Source organism: Megalopta genalis, chromosome 10, assembly GCF_051020955.1.
Source record: "Megalopta genalis isolate 19385.01 chromosome 10, iyMegGena1_principal, whole genome shotgun sequence".
NCBI classification, from domain to species: domain Eukaryota; kingdom Metazoa; phylum Arthropoda; class Insecta; order Hymenoptera; family Halictidae; genus Megalopta; species Megalopta genalis.
Genome location: NC_135022.1, coordinates 9,873,865 through 9,893,789, shown reverse-complemented (window position 1 = coordinate 9,893,789; position 19,925 = coordinate 9,873,865). Strand labels below are relative to the sequence as shown.

The 19,925-nt window shown below is 43.2% G+C and overlaps 2 protein-coding genes across 4 annotated transcripts in view; one reads left to right on the top strand and one right to left on the bottom strand.

Annotated features, from left to right (window-relative positions):
- Window positions 1-17,332, bottom strand: part of LOC117223339 (cell growth regulator with RING finger domain protein 1) — a 49,563-nt gene extending 32,231 nt beyond the window's left edge. Inside the window, exons 1-2 of one of the 3 annotated variants that reach the window (XM_033475576.2) lie at window positions 17,194-17,332; window positions 691-848 (exon numbers count right to left, since the gene is read on the bottom strand). In XM_033475576.2, coding sequence (XP_033331467.1) covers window positions 691-844 — 154 coding nt within the window. In that variant the 5' untranslated portion in view covers window positions 845-848; window positions 17,194-17,332. Of the gene's footprint in view, window positions 1-690; window positions 849-15,537; window positions 16,458-17,193 lie in introns of those variants that run through there. The other 2 variants (XM_033475574.2, XM_033475577.2) reach the window with 2 other exon arrangements.
- A 5-nt stretch (window positions 17,333-17,337) lies between these two features.
- On the top strand, window positions 17,338-18,802 carry LOC117223353 (acylphosphatase-1). Its single transcript, XM_033475598.2, has 4 exons — window positions 17,338-17,469; window positions 17,542-17,558; window positions 18,370-18,479; window positions 18,571-18,802. Exons 1-4 carry the CDS (start codon window positions 17,421-17,423, stop codon window positions 18,683-18,685), a joined length of 291 nt encoding a protein of 96 aa, XP_033331489.1. The 5' UTR covers window positions 17,338-17,420; the 3' UTR covers window positions 18,686-18,802.
- The last annotated feature ends 1,123 nt before the right edge of the window (window positions 18,803-19,925 follow it).

The window sequence follows — 19,925 nt, the reverse complement described above, 5'->3', positions numbered from 1 at the left end:
ATTTCAGTGGTGCCTCAGAGTGACCACTCGAGTGCAAAGGATTGAACGAAAAGCGCGCGTAAACAGCCGGAGATAGCATCTCCGAGCCGAAGCCAAACAAGAACGAGTTTACTCGCTGTTTACGACACGGTTCGATTTTGTTCCTTTGCTCGTAGAAACTATAACGAAAAGACGAGGGGCGATGAACCACCGACGCATCGCTTCGCGCGGAGGAATGTCGGCGGAGGACGCTATCTTTTCTTCTTTTTTTCGTCACGCATTAATAATTCAAGATCGCAGGGATCTTCGAGTCGCGTTCGCGTTCAAATCGAGCATGTTTTATTTATAAAGCAGGCTCGAATGCTTCGATCGAGAGAAAAAGAACTCGCCGAACGATTCGAATTACAGCGTTGCTTTGTTTTGGATCGAAGATCGCCCGGGCGAATCGCCTCGCGGCAACGGCGATTTTTCGCTGAAAGAAGAGACCGCCGAAATTACCGTCGCGTTAAATTGTCGCGAGCCGCTCTTCGCGGCGCAAACATCGACGAGTCTTCGATTTCGAAAAGGAATCGGCGAAAGAAATTCCGTCGCTCGCGATTTTCGGGGGAAAAAGAAAAAGAGAGCGAGAGAGAAACAAAGGAAAATCGAAGCGTAAGAAGAGGAGGAAGGAATAGAAAAGCGAGAAGAAGAGGGCTGGTTGTCTGAACTCACCGGCGTAAGTGCTCTTGAAACTTTCGTGAAGCTTAAAGGTGAATGGAATGTGGACCTTCATCATCTCCATCTGAGGTATACGTGGCGAATGTGTCATTACAGTTCCGCTGCCGCCGAACATCAATTCGTCGCCGTGAATACGAAGTACGATCATGTTCCTGCGCAAACCAATTGTACTTTTCTTTTTAATCGATCCAGTCTGGTTTATAAATAGCCGACGATCGCGCCGCGACAACGTCGTGCTTATGCTCGCGCCCGAGAAGTCTCGCGACGAGAGGACCCCGACAATTTCTTCGACGATTCATCCGACGATTCATTCGCCAATTTGTTCAACAATTTATTTCCAATAGGATAGCCTAGATCAGGGGTGTCAAACTCAAAAGCTATCTTGGCCCAAATAAACGATGCTTAACTTTGGGTGGGCTGCAAGAAAAAAAAATCAATGCTCATAGAAACAAATATTTTTATTTTAACTGGTACATCGTAATAAACATATATATATATAATTCTCCCGAAATAGGGAACATAGTATCAGAGATATATGTTTATATATATATAAACATATATCTCTAATACTATGTTCCCTATTTCGGGAGAAATTTTATTGGCCGAGAAATTACTTTCAACATTTCTAATTCACATTTCTGTCTTATTTTTATTTTACGTCGGATATATTGACTGGGCCGCAAAAATGTTCATCTCGGGCCGCGAGTTCGACACTCCTGCTTATCAAAATTAATTATTCGAAGAATAATCGTTAAGGTAATATATTGTTTTTTAGTTTGACACCCCTGGCCTAGATCATTGAAAAATCGTGCGACGTGAAATTTCGTGAAATTTCCTTCAACCCTTAACCGGTCCGTAAAACCACCCCGCCAATATAATTGTCAAAAAAATTGTGGAGGAGGAAAGAGACTGTTCTCAATAGAGTTGCTTCTATTCAATCGAACTGTCCGAGTTGAACCCCTTCGTTGCTAATGTGCAAAGTAAAAATAACCGATTCGTATTTTTTACTTGCCCAGCGGTCCGCGAGACCGCTAATAGCGGTTACGTAAGTTTTAACAGACGCGGCAGTTAAGGGTTAAATTGGCCGACGGCGACCGAGCCGCGTGCGTCCGACAAAGTTCGAAAAAACGGCAAGAAACATTGAAACGGCGGTATTAGCAGAAGATATATCTGGTGCCGCAATTGCCGTTCTTTGCCGAGCACCTTTTGATTATTCAACGCGATCTACCGGGGGCCGAGCTGAATATTCAATGTGTTTTTGTTCTCGCCTTTTTCCGTTCCGTACGACGAGTTCTTTGACGCTCGGATATTCGCGGTGATTCATCCGCGGGTCCGAGAATTCGTCTAATTACACAGAACAGCGTGACACTTGGTCGCATGATTTCAAGTGTCGAGAATATCCGGCGCGGCACGGCGTGCAGGCATGCGAATTGTACCGACGCCGATTTTAGTTTCCGAGCGAACGAGATAATAATCGTTCGGTTCCCTTCTCGCGATCGTCACGGTCTAGGCGCCCCTCCTATTGAGCGGAAAATATGCCCGAATTTCCACACCGATTTCGGCATCGATCGCGATTTCGACGAAAGAATCTTCGCCGGCTCGCGTCGCGATTGCAAAAGCTCGCGGTGAAATCGCCGGTTTCAAAAATCCCTGTACAGCGTAGAGGCTGGCACAGGCTGGCTGCACGCGTTGATCCTCGTTGTTCAAACGGATTTCGCAAGGAAACCGACAACGCCGTTCCACGCTCGCCGAGCTCGTTTTCGTTCTCGAGATCCCGAGCGTGATAGACGACGCTAATAAGCCCGCCGAGTCGCAGCCCCGAAGCCGTTTATCCTGTCGCTTTTTTTCTTTCTTTCTTCCTTCGCACCGGCGATTTACATGTCGTTGTTATTCGCGCCGTCGATCGGTAGCTAGTGAACTTTTATTCATATTTTTCTCTTCCTCCGTCGGCGTCGTTATCGCCGACAAACGCGAGTTGCCGCGAAATTAATGCTCGACCCGGAATCCTGCCGCGCGACAAACTCATTGAATCCCCGTAACGTCGCGCAGTCTTTCCGTTGCCAACTGGAACTTTCATGAAACGATAGCAGCACCCGGCAAATGGCCGATCGAGGACAAAGATCTCGATCGCGGAGTTCATCCTTTCGGACGAACGACCGCCAATGTGCCAATAACCCCGCAACCATGATCCACCGTTCGTTCGTCGGTCATCGAACATAAGACGCGCGTATCTCGAACGAACGCAAAGTACGGAGAGAAACTATTAAAAGTTGGAAATGAACGCGTCAAGCGCGGCGTGAATCGCCGACGACCGATACCAGAGATCGGCAAAAGAGTTTGTCTAAATAAAAATTTCGAATAACGAATAAAAGATTAAAAAAAAGGGACTGTTGTTCGTTATCCGAAGATTCGAGTGAAGAAGGTATTTTTATTCTTTCGCAAACGGAAGAAAAATAAAAATTCAGCAATTTTAGAGAATTTAATTCAATTAGAAGAATGAAAAAAGCAGGAAAACAAAAAGGACAGTCCACAGGAAATTAATAAATATAATCCAGATTATAAGTTTGGTTCCTTCCCTTCGAAAAGTACCAGCAGAGAGAAAATTAATAGTAAGAATGAAATTACAACAGATATTTTATAATGAGGAAATAGAAGAACAGAGTACACACTAGTTCTGCCGATTTTATATAATTTTTAGTTACTAGTATTGAGTTAGTTATCGCGATAATTATTGGTATTAATTCGAATATTATGAAAATGAAAACACATTTCTCCTTAATGTGATCGCGAATCTTTCTTCAGGAGGAATAAATACAATGCCAAAAAATTCGATTGTCTCAAAATCCCATCTTTAATTCTATTTAAGAAATAATAAAATGTCTGGATAGACATTCTGAAGTACTCATAAAACTTATCCGGTTGCTTCTCAAGTTCTTCAAATAATGTGTAAAATTCCCCGTATATTGATCATAATAGAAATAGTTTATTCACTTTCCCGATTTTATCATTTAACAAATCATTTAAAAAATAAAATGTTTAAAACCGGATTCTCTAAGTAGTAAAATTCGTCGACGTCAATGTAAAAATCGTCCATATCGAATGCCACAGAAGACTAATGTCTGATCGAGGAAACTATCTTGAATGTTGACATAGCAAATGAAATTCGTAAGAATGCTAGTTCATACGAAAACGCATCACTGTAACCATTATTTGTCGCGTTCGTCCGACGAACAGTTCCGACTTATTCGTCAGAATGCCCCTCGTACGAAGTTAAACACTGTAACCGCAACCTAACGAGAATTTGTAGAATTTTACAGAAGGATTCTTTCAAATGTTAGGTCTACCGGAAAGTTCTGTCTGATAATGTCATTGGGAATTTCAATAGATATGCACGTATTCATTTGAGACATATATTTTTGAAAAATGTTGCTCACAAATTGCCATCACGCTGGCAAGAGGTCGTAAGTAACGACGGAAATTATATTGTACGATAAATATTACTAAATTTATGAAACATCTATTATTTCCTTTCATTTCTCGAACGCACAAAACTTTCCGGTACACCTAATATATTGGGTTGGCAACTAAGTAATTGCCGATTTCAGTTATAGACGTCTCTCGCTCCCATTTTTATGATATCCGTAAATGTTATATTATAAAATTATTATTATTATTACTATGTTATTTTTTTATTATCCGTGAACGTTAGCAACTGGACAAATTGAATGCAGCGGTCAAGGAAAAGCGACCAGAATTGGTCGATCGTAAAGGTGTCATTTCCCAGCAGAACAATGCTAGGCCGCACACGTCTTTGTTCACTCGGCAAAAATTCATGGATATTGCTTGGGAATTGATGTTACACCCACCATATAGCCCTGATCTCGCGCCATCGGATTGCCACTTATTTCGATCTCTGGACAACTCCCTTCGTGGTAAAACTTTTAACGACGACGACGCTGTAAAATCTCACTAAACTCAGTTTTTGGCCGAAGAGGATCAGACTTTCTACGAGCGTGTAATTTTCAAGTTGTCGGAGAGATGGCAAAAGGTCATCGAACAAAATGGGAAATACATTACAGATTAAACTTCGTTTCAAGTAAAAAGAAATTTTTTATTTCATCGAACCAATCGGCAATTACTTAGTTGCCAACCCAATATAACGAAATTGAAAAAAGAATATAATTTTTCTAAAAAGCTGTTAATATCTCTCTCCGCGTATACACAGTGCGTTAAGCGATCGATTTAAGTAACTAGCCTGGTTCAAGAATGATCCAGTAATCACAGGCCGTGGGTTAATAGCCGACGACATCGTGAATCTAGCGTTACTTCGTTACGAAACGAATTTACGATCGGAATTGACTCTCGAGCTCACCGAAGAACAGACAGACGTACATAACTGTACTACCTACGTCGCGTCGTCGGTCGACAAGGCGCAACACCGATCGCGCTACTCCGTGGACTCGTTTCGGGAATGAAACGGGACATGCGCGCGATTATGGTTTTTAGTCCGCTTTTGGCCAGCTTTCTCCAGCCGAATATAAGCAGATCTCGCGGGGGATTCCGTTAAGCGCGTTCAACGTTGACCTTGATACCGCGCTGGCCACGGTTCGGGATCGAGTTCGAGATCGAATAACGCAGAGGCGGAAAAGATTCCGCTCCCACGGGAACATTCGCTGCGAACAGAGCCTGAAGAAACAACGATCGAATGCCACCGATGATCCGTGGGAACGCGAATTTCCATCGACGAGCCTACGATGCGGCGGCAACGCGCGCCGACAATGCGACCTCCATCGAGCACGCGTGCACAGGACGCAAGCTCGGCGGCGGCCGCGCTGGGAATAATCGAATTCACGGAAGCCCAGTGAATTCTGTTGCCCCGGGATTCTTTCGAGTTGCTTTCGCGTTACACACACGCGCGCGGAGGAAGCGCGCTGTTCGCGGAAACCCGGGCTCTTCGTTCAGCCAACAAAAAAGTAAGTATAGCCGACAAGTAAGTAAATACAGAGCCGACTGTTTTTTCTAGAATCGCAAATGGGAACTGGAAGGAGGCGAGTGTCTCCTCCATCGACCTCGTTCAATTGAAGACAATTGGCGGACCGCGCTGTTCGCGCTGACGCGAACCCTTCGCCGATGCGGCGCACCGGCTACGACAACCGCGAGTCCTCGAGGCGATCGCACAGCGATCGGTTTCCATAGAAAAAGCGGAGAACAGTCAATTTTTCAACTCTTACGGGGACCAAAATTATTTATTTCTTTATTTCTATTAAAACTATTTATTTCTTATATATATATAGATTCTCTTCAGACGAAGAGAAATTTTTTACTGAGAATTTTTGTATCAAATGTAGAGAAGAAATATTCATTTTTTTTTAAATAAAACTTCGTTGATACATTTTCATCGAAACAATCGCGCCTATTCTTCCAATGTTTCCTGCCAGATTTTACGGTTTTATTGGTGGAATGCCGCGTGTAGGGCGGCATTGGACCGTTAAGGGTTAAAACATATCCCCATAATGCGTAACTTAGTCAATTAAACATGTGGCTTATTATTTACTATGACCTTTTGTTTACCATTTCTTCGTTTTAAATACGACTACACGGCTTCGAAGTAGCCCATCTCCAAATCACCTTTAACACTAAACCTACCACGGTCAAAATGCAATTGCTTTAGTTGTAATCTCTTGCATTCCTCGCGTGTAGAACGATTTTAACGAATCGATGCCAACAGTATTTCGATTCCTGGGTAAGCGGTCAAGCGGTAAGCGCGTTCATCGCTGAACGCTCGTATCCAATTTCAAAAGAAACCACGATTTTGAAGACGCTTCCGATAATCCGGCAAAATAATGTTTCCAACAAAAGAGTCGGCCGGTATTCATTTTTCTACAGGTTAGAATATAATAACTTGCGAAGAAAATTTCTTTTCAGAAAATACGTCGACCACTTCAATGACCAAGGGTTAATACAACGCTAAAATAATTGTTGTCACGGAAAGCGAATTCCCAGACCACCGCGCGTCGAGACGACGATCGCCCGGCGAAGCAACCGCGGAAAACTTTCAGACGGCTCCGCTTCGCTCGCCCGACTTCGAATTCGATCCAGTGTGGGCGGACTAGAACTTTAGCAATGCCGTTAGAAGAGTCCGTCCGCTAGCGTCGAAAGTTGCAATCGAAGTGGGCGAGCTCGATAAATAAACGATTAAGTGGAATCCGACGGCGGAGGACGCTAACGACGAGCTGCGAGCCGTGTCCCTACGAAAGACGCGTGTACCCGCGGGTTTCGCAAGCGTTGCAGCAGCTCCGTTCGGCGCGGCGTGGCGCGGCAAACGATTCTCTGACGAAACTAGCCGGATCGTTTGCGAAACCTACGGATATTTGCGTCTTCCGAAAGGATACGCCAAAAGGCGAACGGCGAACGGCGCGCCGCTCCCATGGTCCTGCGTGCGAGCCGAGGAAAGCAACGCGTCAAACAATTGCAAGACCGCGGGGACGCGGAACGATACCGATAAGCGGTCACCGGTAAAGAAAACCGATTCGAAAGGAACCTTCGAAGCAGCGAGCGTAACGCGTGCTCGACAATCGCGTGCAATTCGAAACTCTCGAAACTGTTGAAACGATCGAGGCTGTCGGAACTGTCGAAAGTCCGATCAACGGATCATACCCTTGTCTCCGGTGAACGAGAAACGGTGACCGTTTGTCAACGACACGTCGATCCGACGACTGACAGGATTACGACGCGTCCGGCTCGAATCGATGGAATTTGCCAGAGTGCGACCGAACGTGTCGGATTATCCAATGCCGATAGGATCGGAGGCCGATAATCTCGAGAATCCGAGATCCTCGACGATGCTGCGACGATTCGACCAATCGGCTTTTTTCTTGTCTATTTATTCGAACGGACAGAATAAAACCGATAGCGCAATGAAATTCGGCAGGGTCGAAAGATGACGACGCGTAACACGGTTAATTGTTATTTAAAATTTATGCAGAACAAGGAGAACGCACTCGACGGTTGCCTAACGACGTTAGGCTTCGTGCATCAGACATCGGAGATCAGATACCGGAGGTCAGACAGACATCAGAGATCAGAAAAGAAGAAACCGAAGAAATCTTATCTATGAATCTACAGGGTGTCCCAAAAATGTCTCGCAATCCGGAAATGGCGGGTTCCTCGGATCATTCGAAGCAGCTTCTTCCTTTACAAAAATGTTCTCCGAGGCACCGTTAACGAGTTATCAACGAAAAACAGCGACCAATAAGAATCGAGTACGGCTGACGCGAGGCGGCCCAGCCGACCAGCGCGCGAAGCCCGATTCCGCTCGTTGGCTCGGTCGCCACGCGCCAGCCGAGCTCGCCTCTCATTGGTCGCTGTTTTTCGTTGATAACTCGTTAACGGTGCCTCGGAGAAAATTTTTCTAAAGGAAAAAGTTGCTTCAAACGACCCGAGGAACCCGCCACTTTCGGATTGCGAGACATTTTTGGGACACCCTGTATACCGTTCGAACGACGCGTCTGCCGGGAATAAACCGATGCTCTCTAGCCTCGACGTACGCCGCAGAATCTGCAGGGCGATTCATGGGCCGAGCCTGCTCCGCGAGAATAGAATTTAGCGTATTTTCGAGGCACCGAAAGACAAAGAGCCGTTTCAAGGATCGTTCGACGTGGCGAACCGAGAATCGAGAACCGTGGAAGCAAAAGAATGGTTCGTCCTCGTTGCAACGCCGTCGTCCTGTTCGTTTTACACGGCTCAAGGACGAAAAAGAATCCGGAGGCGACAGCGGTCGAACAATTTTTGGTTGCGATAGCGTTTAGCGAGAACGTCCGAGAACCTCGCGGCGGTTCGCTCTTCGTTTGCTCGTTTACTGTTTGCCGTTCGCTGCTCGCTACAAGGGGGCCCCGATAACGGTATTTGCATCGGCAGCCTTGGCAACGCATTGTTTGGAATCTCTGCTGCATACGAAAAGTTTTTCGCCTGGGATTCTCCTACATGAATATTCCCGGTTCGCGAAACAATGGTCGATGGCGCAAAAACTGTCGGTCGTTGTTTTCACTCGCCCGACTAGAATAACACGTCGGGGCACTGGCAGCGATGGAATGCGATGCTCGCGATGGTTGCAAAGGGTGCAAATGTTACGAAAGTGTACAATGAAAGCGATGGATCCGGCGAAGAGCGAGACTCGAGACGTCGATCGAGCTCAACTCGAAGAAAACAAAGTTCTTTCTCCAGAAAACCGAGAAGATGTGTGGTTGGTTAAATTGGCACCGAGGGTAGCGAGACAACGCCTGTGAAAATTGTTTTCAATTGAGACACATGAACAACATTGCAACTTTATCATGTAACGATGATAAAGACAACAAAGTTATTAAAGTCGACAAGACGAAATGCAGGGTTTTTCCGAACAGAACGGACGAATCTCGAGAAAATTACTCCGCGGCGCGTAAGGTGCACCAAACTATTTAACGAGTCGAACGCAACGCGATAAGTCGATCCTGCAGTCTCCCACCGTTCGAGGAGGACTCGACGACCTTGACAACGATTCCAAGCCGAGCAAACGAACGAATCGCGATTCAAGAAAAATACGCGCGCCCAACGAAGCTTTGCTTCCAGAACGCATATAATACGAACGGTAATAATATTTAAATACCAGTTTCAGTGTTATAAATAAGAGACTGTGCGCGCCACTGGTCCTTGAAAATGAACGCTGGCTTTCGCGGCGAGCACAGTAACTCGTTCGCTTGCTCTTTCGCGATCAACCCGGTTTACGTGTTCCCCGGGAGAACCTACAATTTTCTGCTCTCCGAAACTTGCATCGTTACGAACACGTCCACAGGCCCGGACCATCCTAGACTGTCTGCTCTAGCTTCGACGAAATCGAGAGCCTATTCGACGCATTCTATTTGGGTTGGCAACTAAGTAATTGCCGATTTGTTCAATGAAATAAAAATTTTTTTTTTCAGACATTTTTCTCAAAAACCAAATGATTTTTAACCCTTCGCCCTCGACTGGCGACTCCGAGGCACCAATAAAAGCTGTTACGTCACGTTTCAAAATAATTTTATTAATCAAATTTGTTTATATTTAAAGAACAGCGTAACTGTTGCATGAGTTACAAAATTCAATTTCACATGTTCAAAATGCACCAGGTTATATAAAATGGAAATACCATGGAAATAAATATTAAATAAAATTTAATAAATATAAAATGGAAATAAATGGGTCAGAAAGACTATATTAAATTTTACGTTAATTTTGCTATATTTATTTCACAGATAATATACAAAACGAACTTTATCGTGTCTTCAATTCGAAGAAATTATTTTCAAACTATTGTTTATTAACAAGAATTCTTGAATTAATTGTTTGGCATTAACTGAAAATTACTGAATTAAATTAACGATACTTAACGAAGCTTAATTATACACAGATAAACTCTAATTATATTTTGCTTTCTACATACGAACTTAAATTGTTCGCGTAACTGGTACGATAGAATTAATAACGAATAAAGTAACAAATTATTTAATTTTGAAATATAAACGGAGCATTATTTGAAATATTATTTGACCGCTCAAATAAACTAAGGAACAGTTATTTCAAATAACATGTAAGTGAACTAAAACAATATATCACCTTAACGATTATTCTTCAAATAATTAATTTTGATAAGCAGTGATGTCAAACTCGCGGCCCGAGATGAACATTCTTGCGGCCCAGTCAATAAATCCGACGCAAAGTAAAAATAAAATAGAAACGTGAATTAGAAATGTTGAAAGTAGTCTCGGCCAATAAAATTTCTCCCGAAATAAGAAACATAGTATCAGAGAAAAGACGTCAAGTATCAGGACGTAAACAATAATTTACCTTTATATACATTTATTACAATGTACTAATCAAAATAAAAAAATTTCTTTCTATGAACATTGATCCTTTTTTTGCGGCCCACCCAAAGTTAAGCATTGTTTATTTGGCCCGAGTTAGCTTTTGAGTTTGACACAGCTGTTCTACAGTATCCGTCGACGCCATATTATTCATCGCATAAACCGAGCGACTTATTCGACGTAAGAAAAACATGCGGTACCGTTCTAGGTCAACCTTGAGATCTCTGCAGCAAGATTTTTCCAAACTCCTCTCTGGAAGCGAGGATCGATTTTCGCTCGACGATCGAACAAGAACCGGGGAAGATCGCCGAAAGGACGCGACTATCGAGAGCGAGAAGAAGACACGCGAGGAAAATGCAACTATAGCGAGCCCCCAGCCTCGTGTGACACACACCATCGTCACGGCGATTATTATGCAATCGACCAACGGAAATACAACCCATCGGTCGATTCTCTACGCGTCACTAAATCTCTCGCATAAATATTGTTATTGACTCGGCAAGTACTTCGCAGCGGCGCTGTGAAACCGTTTGCGAGCCTCTAATTTCGAGAGGATGCGACGGGACAGGACAGAACGCGAAATCGGTTGCACTCGCGCTCTATCGACATTCGTCCGGGCTCGGTGTTTGCTATCCGATTCGCACGGTACCGTGCTACGTCAGGGATGTCAAACTCGCGGGCCGCGGGCCGCATGCGGCCCGAGACGAACGTTTTTGCGGCCCAGTCGGTATATCCGACGCAAGGTAAAAATAAAATAGAAATGTGAATTAGAAACGAAACCGGCATAGAAAATTATAATATACTTTATTTATAAACTATGCGGATCGTTTTAACCCTTTTAGTGCCGGCGAAAAGTGCCAGAGCCGATATATCGGACCGCACACCTTGTAGTGTTATAAATAAATAAATACGTTATAAATAGTCTAATTTCATTAGGAGAGAAAAATTGGCGTCGCTGTTTTATTCTCTATTTTGTCCTTAACCCCTTAACGTGCACGCTCGAGTTAACTCGAGCGGGCTAAACTGACCAAACTGTGCACACTCGAGATAATTCGAGCGGCGTTGTACTTTATGTTGCTGTAATTTTTCACACTCGAATGCGATCGAGAATTGAAAATAACAATGTGAAAGCAGAAAAAAACAGTCGTTTTATTGACATTTATCATTTACATGGGATTGTAAGCTGTAACACTTACTTATTCAACTTGCATATCCTTTTTCTACTTATCACTTACGACTTATCTTTTCCTTGTGAGCCGCTTTCCGACAGCGTATTCATATTCAGATTCGCTCATTTTTCAATATATATTTCACTAAAATATAATGTAAAATAAAATATAAATATTAATATATATAAATACAATAATAAATATTATAAATACTAGTATTGTGTTATTATTTATGTTTTAAAAGTATAAATAAATATTTTTACCGATAATAATGTTTATTCTGAAAAATGGGAATTCGAAAAGAAAGATAAAAAAAGTCGATGTGTGCGTGTAATATTACGATATTCGACTATTTTCTGCGATGTGTTATCAAAATCCAAAATAATTGCAATAAAAATTTTGATTATTTTTGTATTCTTGTAATTTTCTTGCCAAGACAACGTTCTAAATTCTGTTTTTTTACATTAAAAAAATTGATTCTTTTTGGCCGGCCTTTTTCAAAAAAACTGCGCATTAAGGGGTTAATACACTGCTTTTTCAATGATGTAAATATCGCTTTTCGTTTCGTTTTTATGAGCCTTTTTCCAAATCCTAGTAAAATCGTCAAATTCGGCCGGTTAGCTTCGCATAAGCACCTCTTTTTCGCCCGGCACTAAAAGGGTTAAATTTGTTGGTATATACAACGATACTCGCACACACACACGTGTCTACAGGGGCATTAAATAAAGGTACAAGCCCGAGCTTCGTAAATGCAGGTACAAGCCCGGTCTTCCGAAGGAATAGTATAAAAGGACTGCACGTTCCAGTGCGAGACAGAGGCATTCGTCAGCCTGGAAGACGATCAGTCGGACAGTATCTCCGCGACTTCGCATAGAGTTACTCTCTTCTTCGCACAAAGTACACTTTATATCCGCTAGGTGCTTTGTTAAACACTGTATCATATTTGTATTGCATTATTAGTAAATAAACAATTACAAATCCCAACAAAATTGTACGCGCGAAAATGTACAAATCTAATTGGCTGAAACGGAGTCCGTGTCATACTAAGGCTTGGTCTCGCGGGCCGCGCGAGTTTGACACCCCTGTGCTACGTGGTAACGTCGTGTCGCTAATCCCGTTGCACAGAGATAACCGAGCATCAGCCTCGATGCTTTTTCTATCTCGCTCTCCCGCTCGCAGCCTGTCTTTTTTTTAGGACAAACATCCGACCTTACGTCGACCTATTTGAAACGCGCCGCGCCGAGACACGAGTCGGCTGCGACGATTCTCTTCGCCGTAAGCGAACACGGAACCGCGTGAATTCTCCGACAGGACTCGTTTGCGACTTTCCGAGCTCGCTGTCCAAAACCAAGATCGTAATCGACGCGATTGCTGAGCCACTCGAAGCGAAGCGCGAAAATCTTTGGAACATTGCGGATGCTGGATCGTTTCGATTCATTTCTAAGAAACAGAATCGGATCTTATTACTTTGTCGTTGGAAGAAACTACAGATAGATTGCAACGTTTCGTTAATATCCGACCTGTTATCTGCAACGATTCGTCATCGTTTATCGGGCGGCACGAATATGAGTCGTCGGAATGATAAATGCATTGTTGCACAATTTATCGGTCGGTTTCTAAGGTATGGAAATGTAATTGGAGAATTCTGTGAAGAGACCGATAACCGAGAAGTAGAAAGATCGATCGCGATCTCGGGAAGTCGAAGAAGACAAAGAAAGTTGGCCACAAAGACGTTCGTTCGTTGGAACTGCGCAGTTTTTCATACAGGATGTCGACGACCTTCGGGAGCTTGCTTTCGAATAAAGCGCAAATTGCAGCGACAGCCAGGGTCGAACCGGTAAAAGCTTATATGCGCGCACAGATTACACTGTCCGACACGGTTTTTTGGTTCCTATGGCCACTATGAAATTCTTGTAGAGCTTCGCTCCCTCTGAACAAGAATCCGCAAAACCGAATTGCTCCGTCGCCCTCAGTTTTTTAAATAAACGAACTTTTGTAAAAACCCCAAATTTTCGAGAAAAATGAGGTATCGCATGGAAAGTACAAACGTTAGAAAGTTCTAATCGGTGTTAAAAGATAGAGGAGAGTTTCCCGAATATAGTGGCATGCAATTTATTAATTGTTTTTGGTCCTAAATAGCAATGAATTGACGTCAAAGTTTGAAAAAGTGTCGACGCGAGCAGTTTCTGCGCGATATTTTTGTATTTTTACGAAAAGTTGTCCTGGGTAGAGCTTTCGTGCTGAACAAAGAACTTTTCGTAAAAATACAAAAATATCGCGGAGAAACTGCGCGCGTCGACGCTTTTTTAAACTTTGACATCAATTCATTGCTATTTAGGACCGAAAACAATTAATAAATTGCATGCCACTATATTCGGGAAACTCTCCTCCATCTTTTGAGACTGATTAGAACTTTCTAGAGCGTTTGTACTTTTCATGCGACACCTCATTTTCGTCGAAAATTTGGGGTTTTTACAAAAGTTCGTTTATTTAAAAAACTGAGGGCGATGGAGCAATTCGGTTTTGCGGATTCTTGTTCTGGGAGCGAAGCTCTACAAGAATTTTATAGTGGCTGTAGGAACCCAGAAAAAGAGTTCGATTTTGTCGGACAGTGTTGTGGCAGCAATTATTTTCTCGCACGAGGAAAATCAATTCGAAAACGCAAAAACGATAACGCGTGTGCAGGTATGCGCATCCGTAATAAATATAGCAATAAAAACAGATCGGGCAATCGATGACAGAGAGGATACGCGAACGTCGCTATCATGCCGCGAAGCTTTGCGGTCATAGTCACTGGGTCACACAGACTATCGCCGATGTAAACCGGTCGTCGAGCCTTCGTCTGTGTCGCATCTTTCCAGAAACGAACGCGTCGAACTCGGGATTCGATGGTTTTCTTTGTCGCCCCGACGAGGTTGTTAACCCTATGGAATGCCAGATCTTGCCCCTTCCCCCATCAAACTCCATTTTCAAATCTAAATCTAGTTTCCCGACGAATCTGTTGCCATTCGTTTTGCTATTCAACTTTACCGCGAACGCGCGAAAACTCAAAATGGACCCGGAATCTGTCGGACGAACCTTATAACCTATTCCGATCGAATTATGTTTTTGTTTACTTGCGCGTTAACCTTTTAGGTACGGCTGAATTCTGCGCGAGGCTATTTCTCTGGACGGCAGAGTCCGATATGCACTGTACAGAATGTCTGTATATTCTGTTTGTATATTGTTAAGATACAGTTATATCGTTAAGATAAGTCTGTATATTGTAAATCGATGCGAAGACAAAAGAAGTGCGAAACAATGCATACGAAGACGATTATTTGGTTCGAACGATGACCGAGTGAGCTACTAGAGCAAGCCACTATAGTGGCGCGTCGTTCAGAGAGATGACATCCGTGAAATCCACTATAGTGGCGCGTCGTTCAGAGAGATGACATCCGCGGAAGCGACTATAGTGACGCGTCGTGCCTAAAAGGTTAACGATCGGTGTAAATTGCACGCTATTGGTTCGAATATCGATCGATCCGGATCAGAAACGATTCGCTGGTCGTTTACGATTTTATGCACTTTTAATATGAATATGCGAGCGAATAAACACAAACGGTCGCGGAGTTAAACGCGGACGACATTCTCCGTCGCGTTCGATGCCCATTCGAATCGTCGATAACGATATTATCTCGCTGTAATTCTGTTAAATGCTCGCTAAAAACCGCGATTCCGCGTTTAGACCCGCGGTGCCGGCGACGCGATTACCGTGTAAATATCGGTCGGTGAAATAGGAAGCAGCAAACGAGTACCTGATGATGAATAAGAATAATCCGCAGAAGCATATCGACAACGCGAGAACGAAGAAAATGTTCGACAACTCCGCCACGGACACTAACATCGCCGTCATCGTATTCGAGCCGAGTGTTGTCCTCTCCGTGCGCAGCACGTCAGATGTACAGGTACGGGGTACACACACACACGCGAGAGCACGAGGCACGCGCGCACGCACGCACGCACGCAGGCAAGCACGGACGCATGCACGGTACGGACACACAGGTATGCACCAGCTCCCGCGGTGGTGGTGGTGGTGGTGGTTTAACCTCACTTGTAACGGTGCGCTGTCAAAGAGCCGCGGCCGCCGGTCGTGTCGGCCTCAACCACTGCACACACCGTTCTGTCTCCGGACGCGTGACCAACGATGCAACGACCACGATCGGACCGACCACGACTGTCAGAGCCGCATCGCGTATCCGTATTTTCGTCGCGCGAATAGTACGCCACCCTAACCTCATCGACCGACACCCGTGTGCGTTGGCGTTCCCGTTGCCGTTGCTGTCTCCGTCGTCGTCGTCGACGTCGTTGTCGTTCGCGTTCGCATACACAGGAACCCGCCGAACGGCGAATCGAACAACGTTCTTGTCTTCTCGTCAAACGATTCGGTCATCGATCAAACGTCACCGACTCGCGCGTTTCTCTCGGAAGAACCAAGACGATCGTCTGGCATAGCGCGCGGGGATGCCGATCGGTTCCGAAACAGGCCTCTCCTTCGAACAGTTCGAACAATCGACGCGCGCCACCAGCTGTAGTGTACCAGTGCAGACGCGGAATCACTGTACTCGATTCGTCTCGGATCGGTTTTCGCGCGACCGTACAATCTCGCGTGTAACCAGCAAGGAGATCTCGCCGTACAAACACCACCGTGAACGCGTATTAGCCGAAGCTCGAGACTGACTGGCCGCGGTGGCCGCGGTGGGGACAACTTATACGCCTCTGTACTTCGCGAGTTTTTTTGCTGGCACTCCCGTGCGCGCGCTTCCGAACATCGACCAATACCTGCGCGCCCGCGCCCGTGCCTACCGCACTAATATACATATCTATCTATCTATCTATCTTCCTATTGTATGTACACGCATGCATGTACACTCGTAACCGCGATTAGATAGACCAGGCGTGTGCCGAAGGAATTTCATTTTTAAATTTAACCTATTCATACGCAAGCAATTATCCCACCGAATAATTACCGAGCGGACAACGAGCACGTTAATCTCTTGTTTGCTAAGACGGACGAATTTACATCGAAAACGACAGGTTAACGCGTCAATCTGTATGTGCCGCGCGTCCTCTCCTTATCTCGAGCGTTTCACGATCCTCATAGTGTGTAGTACGTATTTTCCTTTTGTACGATTTTAGTATTTTTCATATTTTCAGCAACGAGATTCGGAATTAATGTGCCGAAAGCGGACCGGTGGTGGTACTTCGGTTAGTTTTCTACGTAGCGCGCAACGACCGAAATGCGACTAACGCGTAGAATTGGGTCACTTTGTACGAGTGCTTATCGTTGAATGTTCGACCGTGTATTTCGGCGCGTGGAAAGGATTCTTTCACCGAGAAAGATTCGAAAGGTACACGGCTCGCATCGAGCCTGCATCGGCCGTAAATCGAGTTCGATTCTCTTTAAAACGTACCGAAAATAGTTTCCAAGGATACCGGTATTAACTAACCGGAACAGCTGATATAACCTCGCATGGCGACATCTAGTTGACTTTTGTTTCGCAAATCAACGACGCACCATACAGTTTGCCACTTCGAACGATGTTCCAACGTTGGTCGAGGGACATTTAAAAATTCACTCCTCGCCTCCCCGTGGTTCCGTCATCGGAGATTTAAGCAGCGCGATTATAACGGTCCGAAAATGTCGAAATTGGTCGGCGTCGACTTCGAGGTGTTCGGCAGGGTGCAAGGTAAGTAGGACCAGTTTCTTATGTCGCGTACACGTCGATGACGACTCTAATCACGTGTCTTCCTTCGCGCAGGTGTATTTTTCAGGAAGGTGAGTAAGTAACGCGTATGGTAAAATGTCGATAGATAGATAAATCGTAAACACGGAGAAACGAGTCAGCGAAAATTCACGAGGCTTCCTCGGGACAGAAACGACATCTGTCGGGTGTCGACGCAATCGTTTGGTCACCGATAATACCGATGCATGGACACACGATATACGACGCGACACGCGACGATACACACGGCACACGAGAATACGACACAGATCACGCTGTACAAGGTACAAGAGTAAATCCAAATGTCAATAAATATTTTTGTAACACGATTTACTCAGCAGAATCGATCGCTATTTCGTTGAAAATATAACGTTTATTATATATTATTATTTATATATTATATATTATAATATATAATATAATATATAATTTATATTATATTAATATAATATAATTATTATAATAATATTTTATTATATTAATATATTATATATTATGTTATAATATATAATATATTATATATACTATATATTATTATTTATTATAATATTATTATTATATAACGATCTTCTTCGTAAACGATGCTGTAAAGCAGCTATAAGAGCAGACAGCGGACGAATACGTTTGCCCTGCAGCGATTGCCCTATTCTCGACTCGAGATTCCAAGTCTCGAGCATTCGTAAGACGATGTTGGATTTATTCTTGTACTTCGTCCACGCTATACATGATTTAACGACACAAATAGATTTTCGATGCGCCGGCAAATTAGTTTCCTACAATCGGCTGTTCTCAAAATCTTGACGGTACTTCAATCGTGCATAGTACATAGTACAACATATGTACATTGTTCTGTGACGAATTTAGTATACCCAACAACGCGGCAAAGAGTTAGGTTTAAGAGGATGGTGTATGAACACGAGCCAGGGTACCGTGGTTGGTCGCCTCGAGGGAGAGAAGGCAAAGATCGATGAAATGTAAGCAGAAGTGTATTATTATCGAATGTCGATAAAGCAGCGTGCGAAACACCGCGCTAAACTGCTACGAACGCGCATGCTTCTGTTCCAGGAAACACTGGCTCCGCAGTACCGGAAGTCCTCAATCAGCAATCGACAAAGCGGAGTTTCGAAACGAACGGGAGATAGATAAACTTTCGTTCGAGAATTTCGGAATCAAGAAATAATTGTTTACTCGATCGTTGGACATATGAGAAAAATTATTATTTAATTTCTAGGATTACGGCTTCGAAGAAAGAAAGGTGTACATACGTAAATGACGAAATAAAGAGTTTCTGATCGGACCTACCGTGCATGGTTTGTCGTGACATTTGTCGCGGAAACAATTTCGACGTCTCGTTACCCTATTGTCCCAGAGTACATTTATCATCCGCATAGAATGTGGTTACCATCTCTGTAAATATCGAACTGGAGAAATCTATGTGTCCGTTCCACAGATTTTTTTCGAAGCGACCGATTATAATTTCTCTCACGAAGCAAGACGATTCGATTCTTCTGCGTCGAAAGTGCCTTTGTAGGAATTTCGATTCATACGACATATCGATAGGAAAATCAATTTCCATATCCGAAAGATAAATGTTTCTTTCGCATCGAATCGTGCATCTCGGAATAATTTATTTATTTGTTTGCAAACCCGTTAAACCCTTTGGGATAATGCCAATATTTATTTTTTTTACTTTGTGTCACATGCTAATGTTTATTTTACTTTGCCAATCTTTTTGCATTACCGTATTGCCATCACCGTAAGCATCTCACGTGTATAATATTTACAATTATATTTGTAACGGACTCGGTATATACCTATATTGCCCAAAAGCAATCAAAATGACTGCATTGTGCAAGAATAACTAATGAGTAAAGAAATTTGTTTAAAATTAATTTCTAATATTTTTTTGTATTATTTACAGTTATATAACAGGTTATTAGTAAATATTGACAATAAAAGAAATTTAAGATACGTATAACAAGTACTACTTCAGCTTATTGAGCAACTGCAACTTATCTAGTATATGCCCAAATCGACGATTTATTATGTACTTGTATGTTATCATGTAACGGTAATCGAGAAAAATGAAGAATGTTATTTCAATACAGAGCCAAACTGGTCATATAAGAAATTTACTCAGTTCAATAATAAGAATCATTCGATTATTTTAAATTTCCCGAGCAGTCAAAACGACTGCTATTGGGCAATATAGGTATAATTATAATATATAATATATATAATATACATAATAATATATATATATATATTATCTTTATTATTAATTATCTTTATCTATCTATTATTATAATATGTATATATATATTAATAGCGTCATATATATAATATAATATATAATATAACTACATGTATTAATAAACGCATTTATATGTTGTACAAAAGGTCACAAAATTCTAAGAAAT

Bases quoted from the DNA above. Each gene is read 5' to 3' on its own strand.
- LOC117223353 (XM_033475598.2), top strand. From the start codon at position 17,421: ATGTCGAAATTGGTCGGCGTCGACTTCGAGGTGTTCGGCAGGGTGCAA. The intron at 18,480-18,570 runs GTAAGCAGAAGT...CTTCTGTTCCAG, and splicing joins AAGGCAAAGATCGATGAAAT to GAAACACTGGCTCCGCAGTA.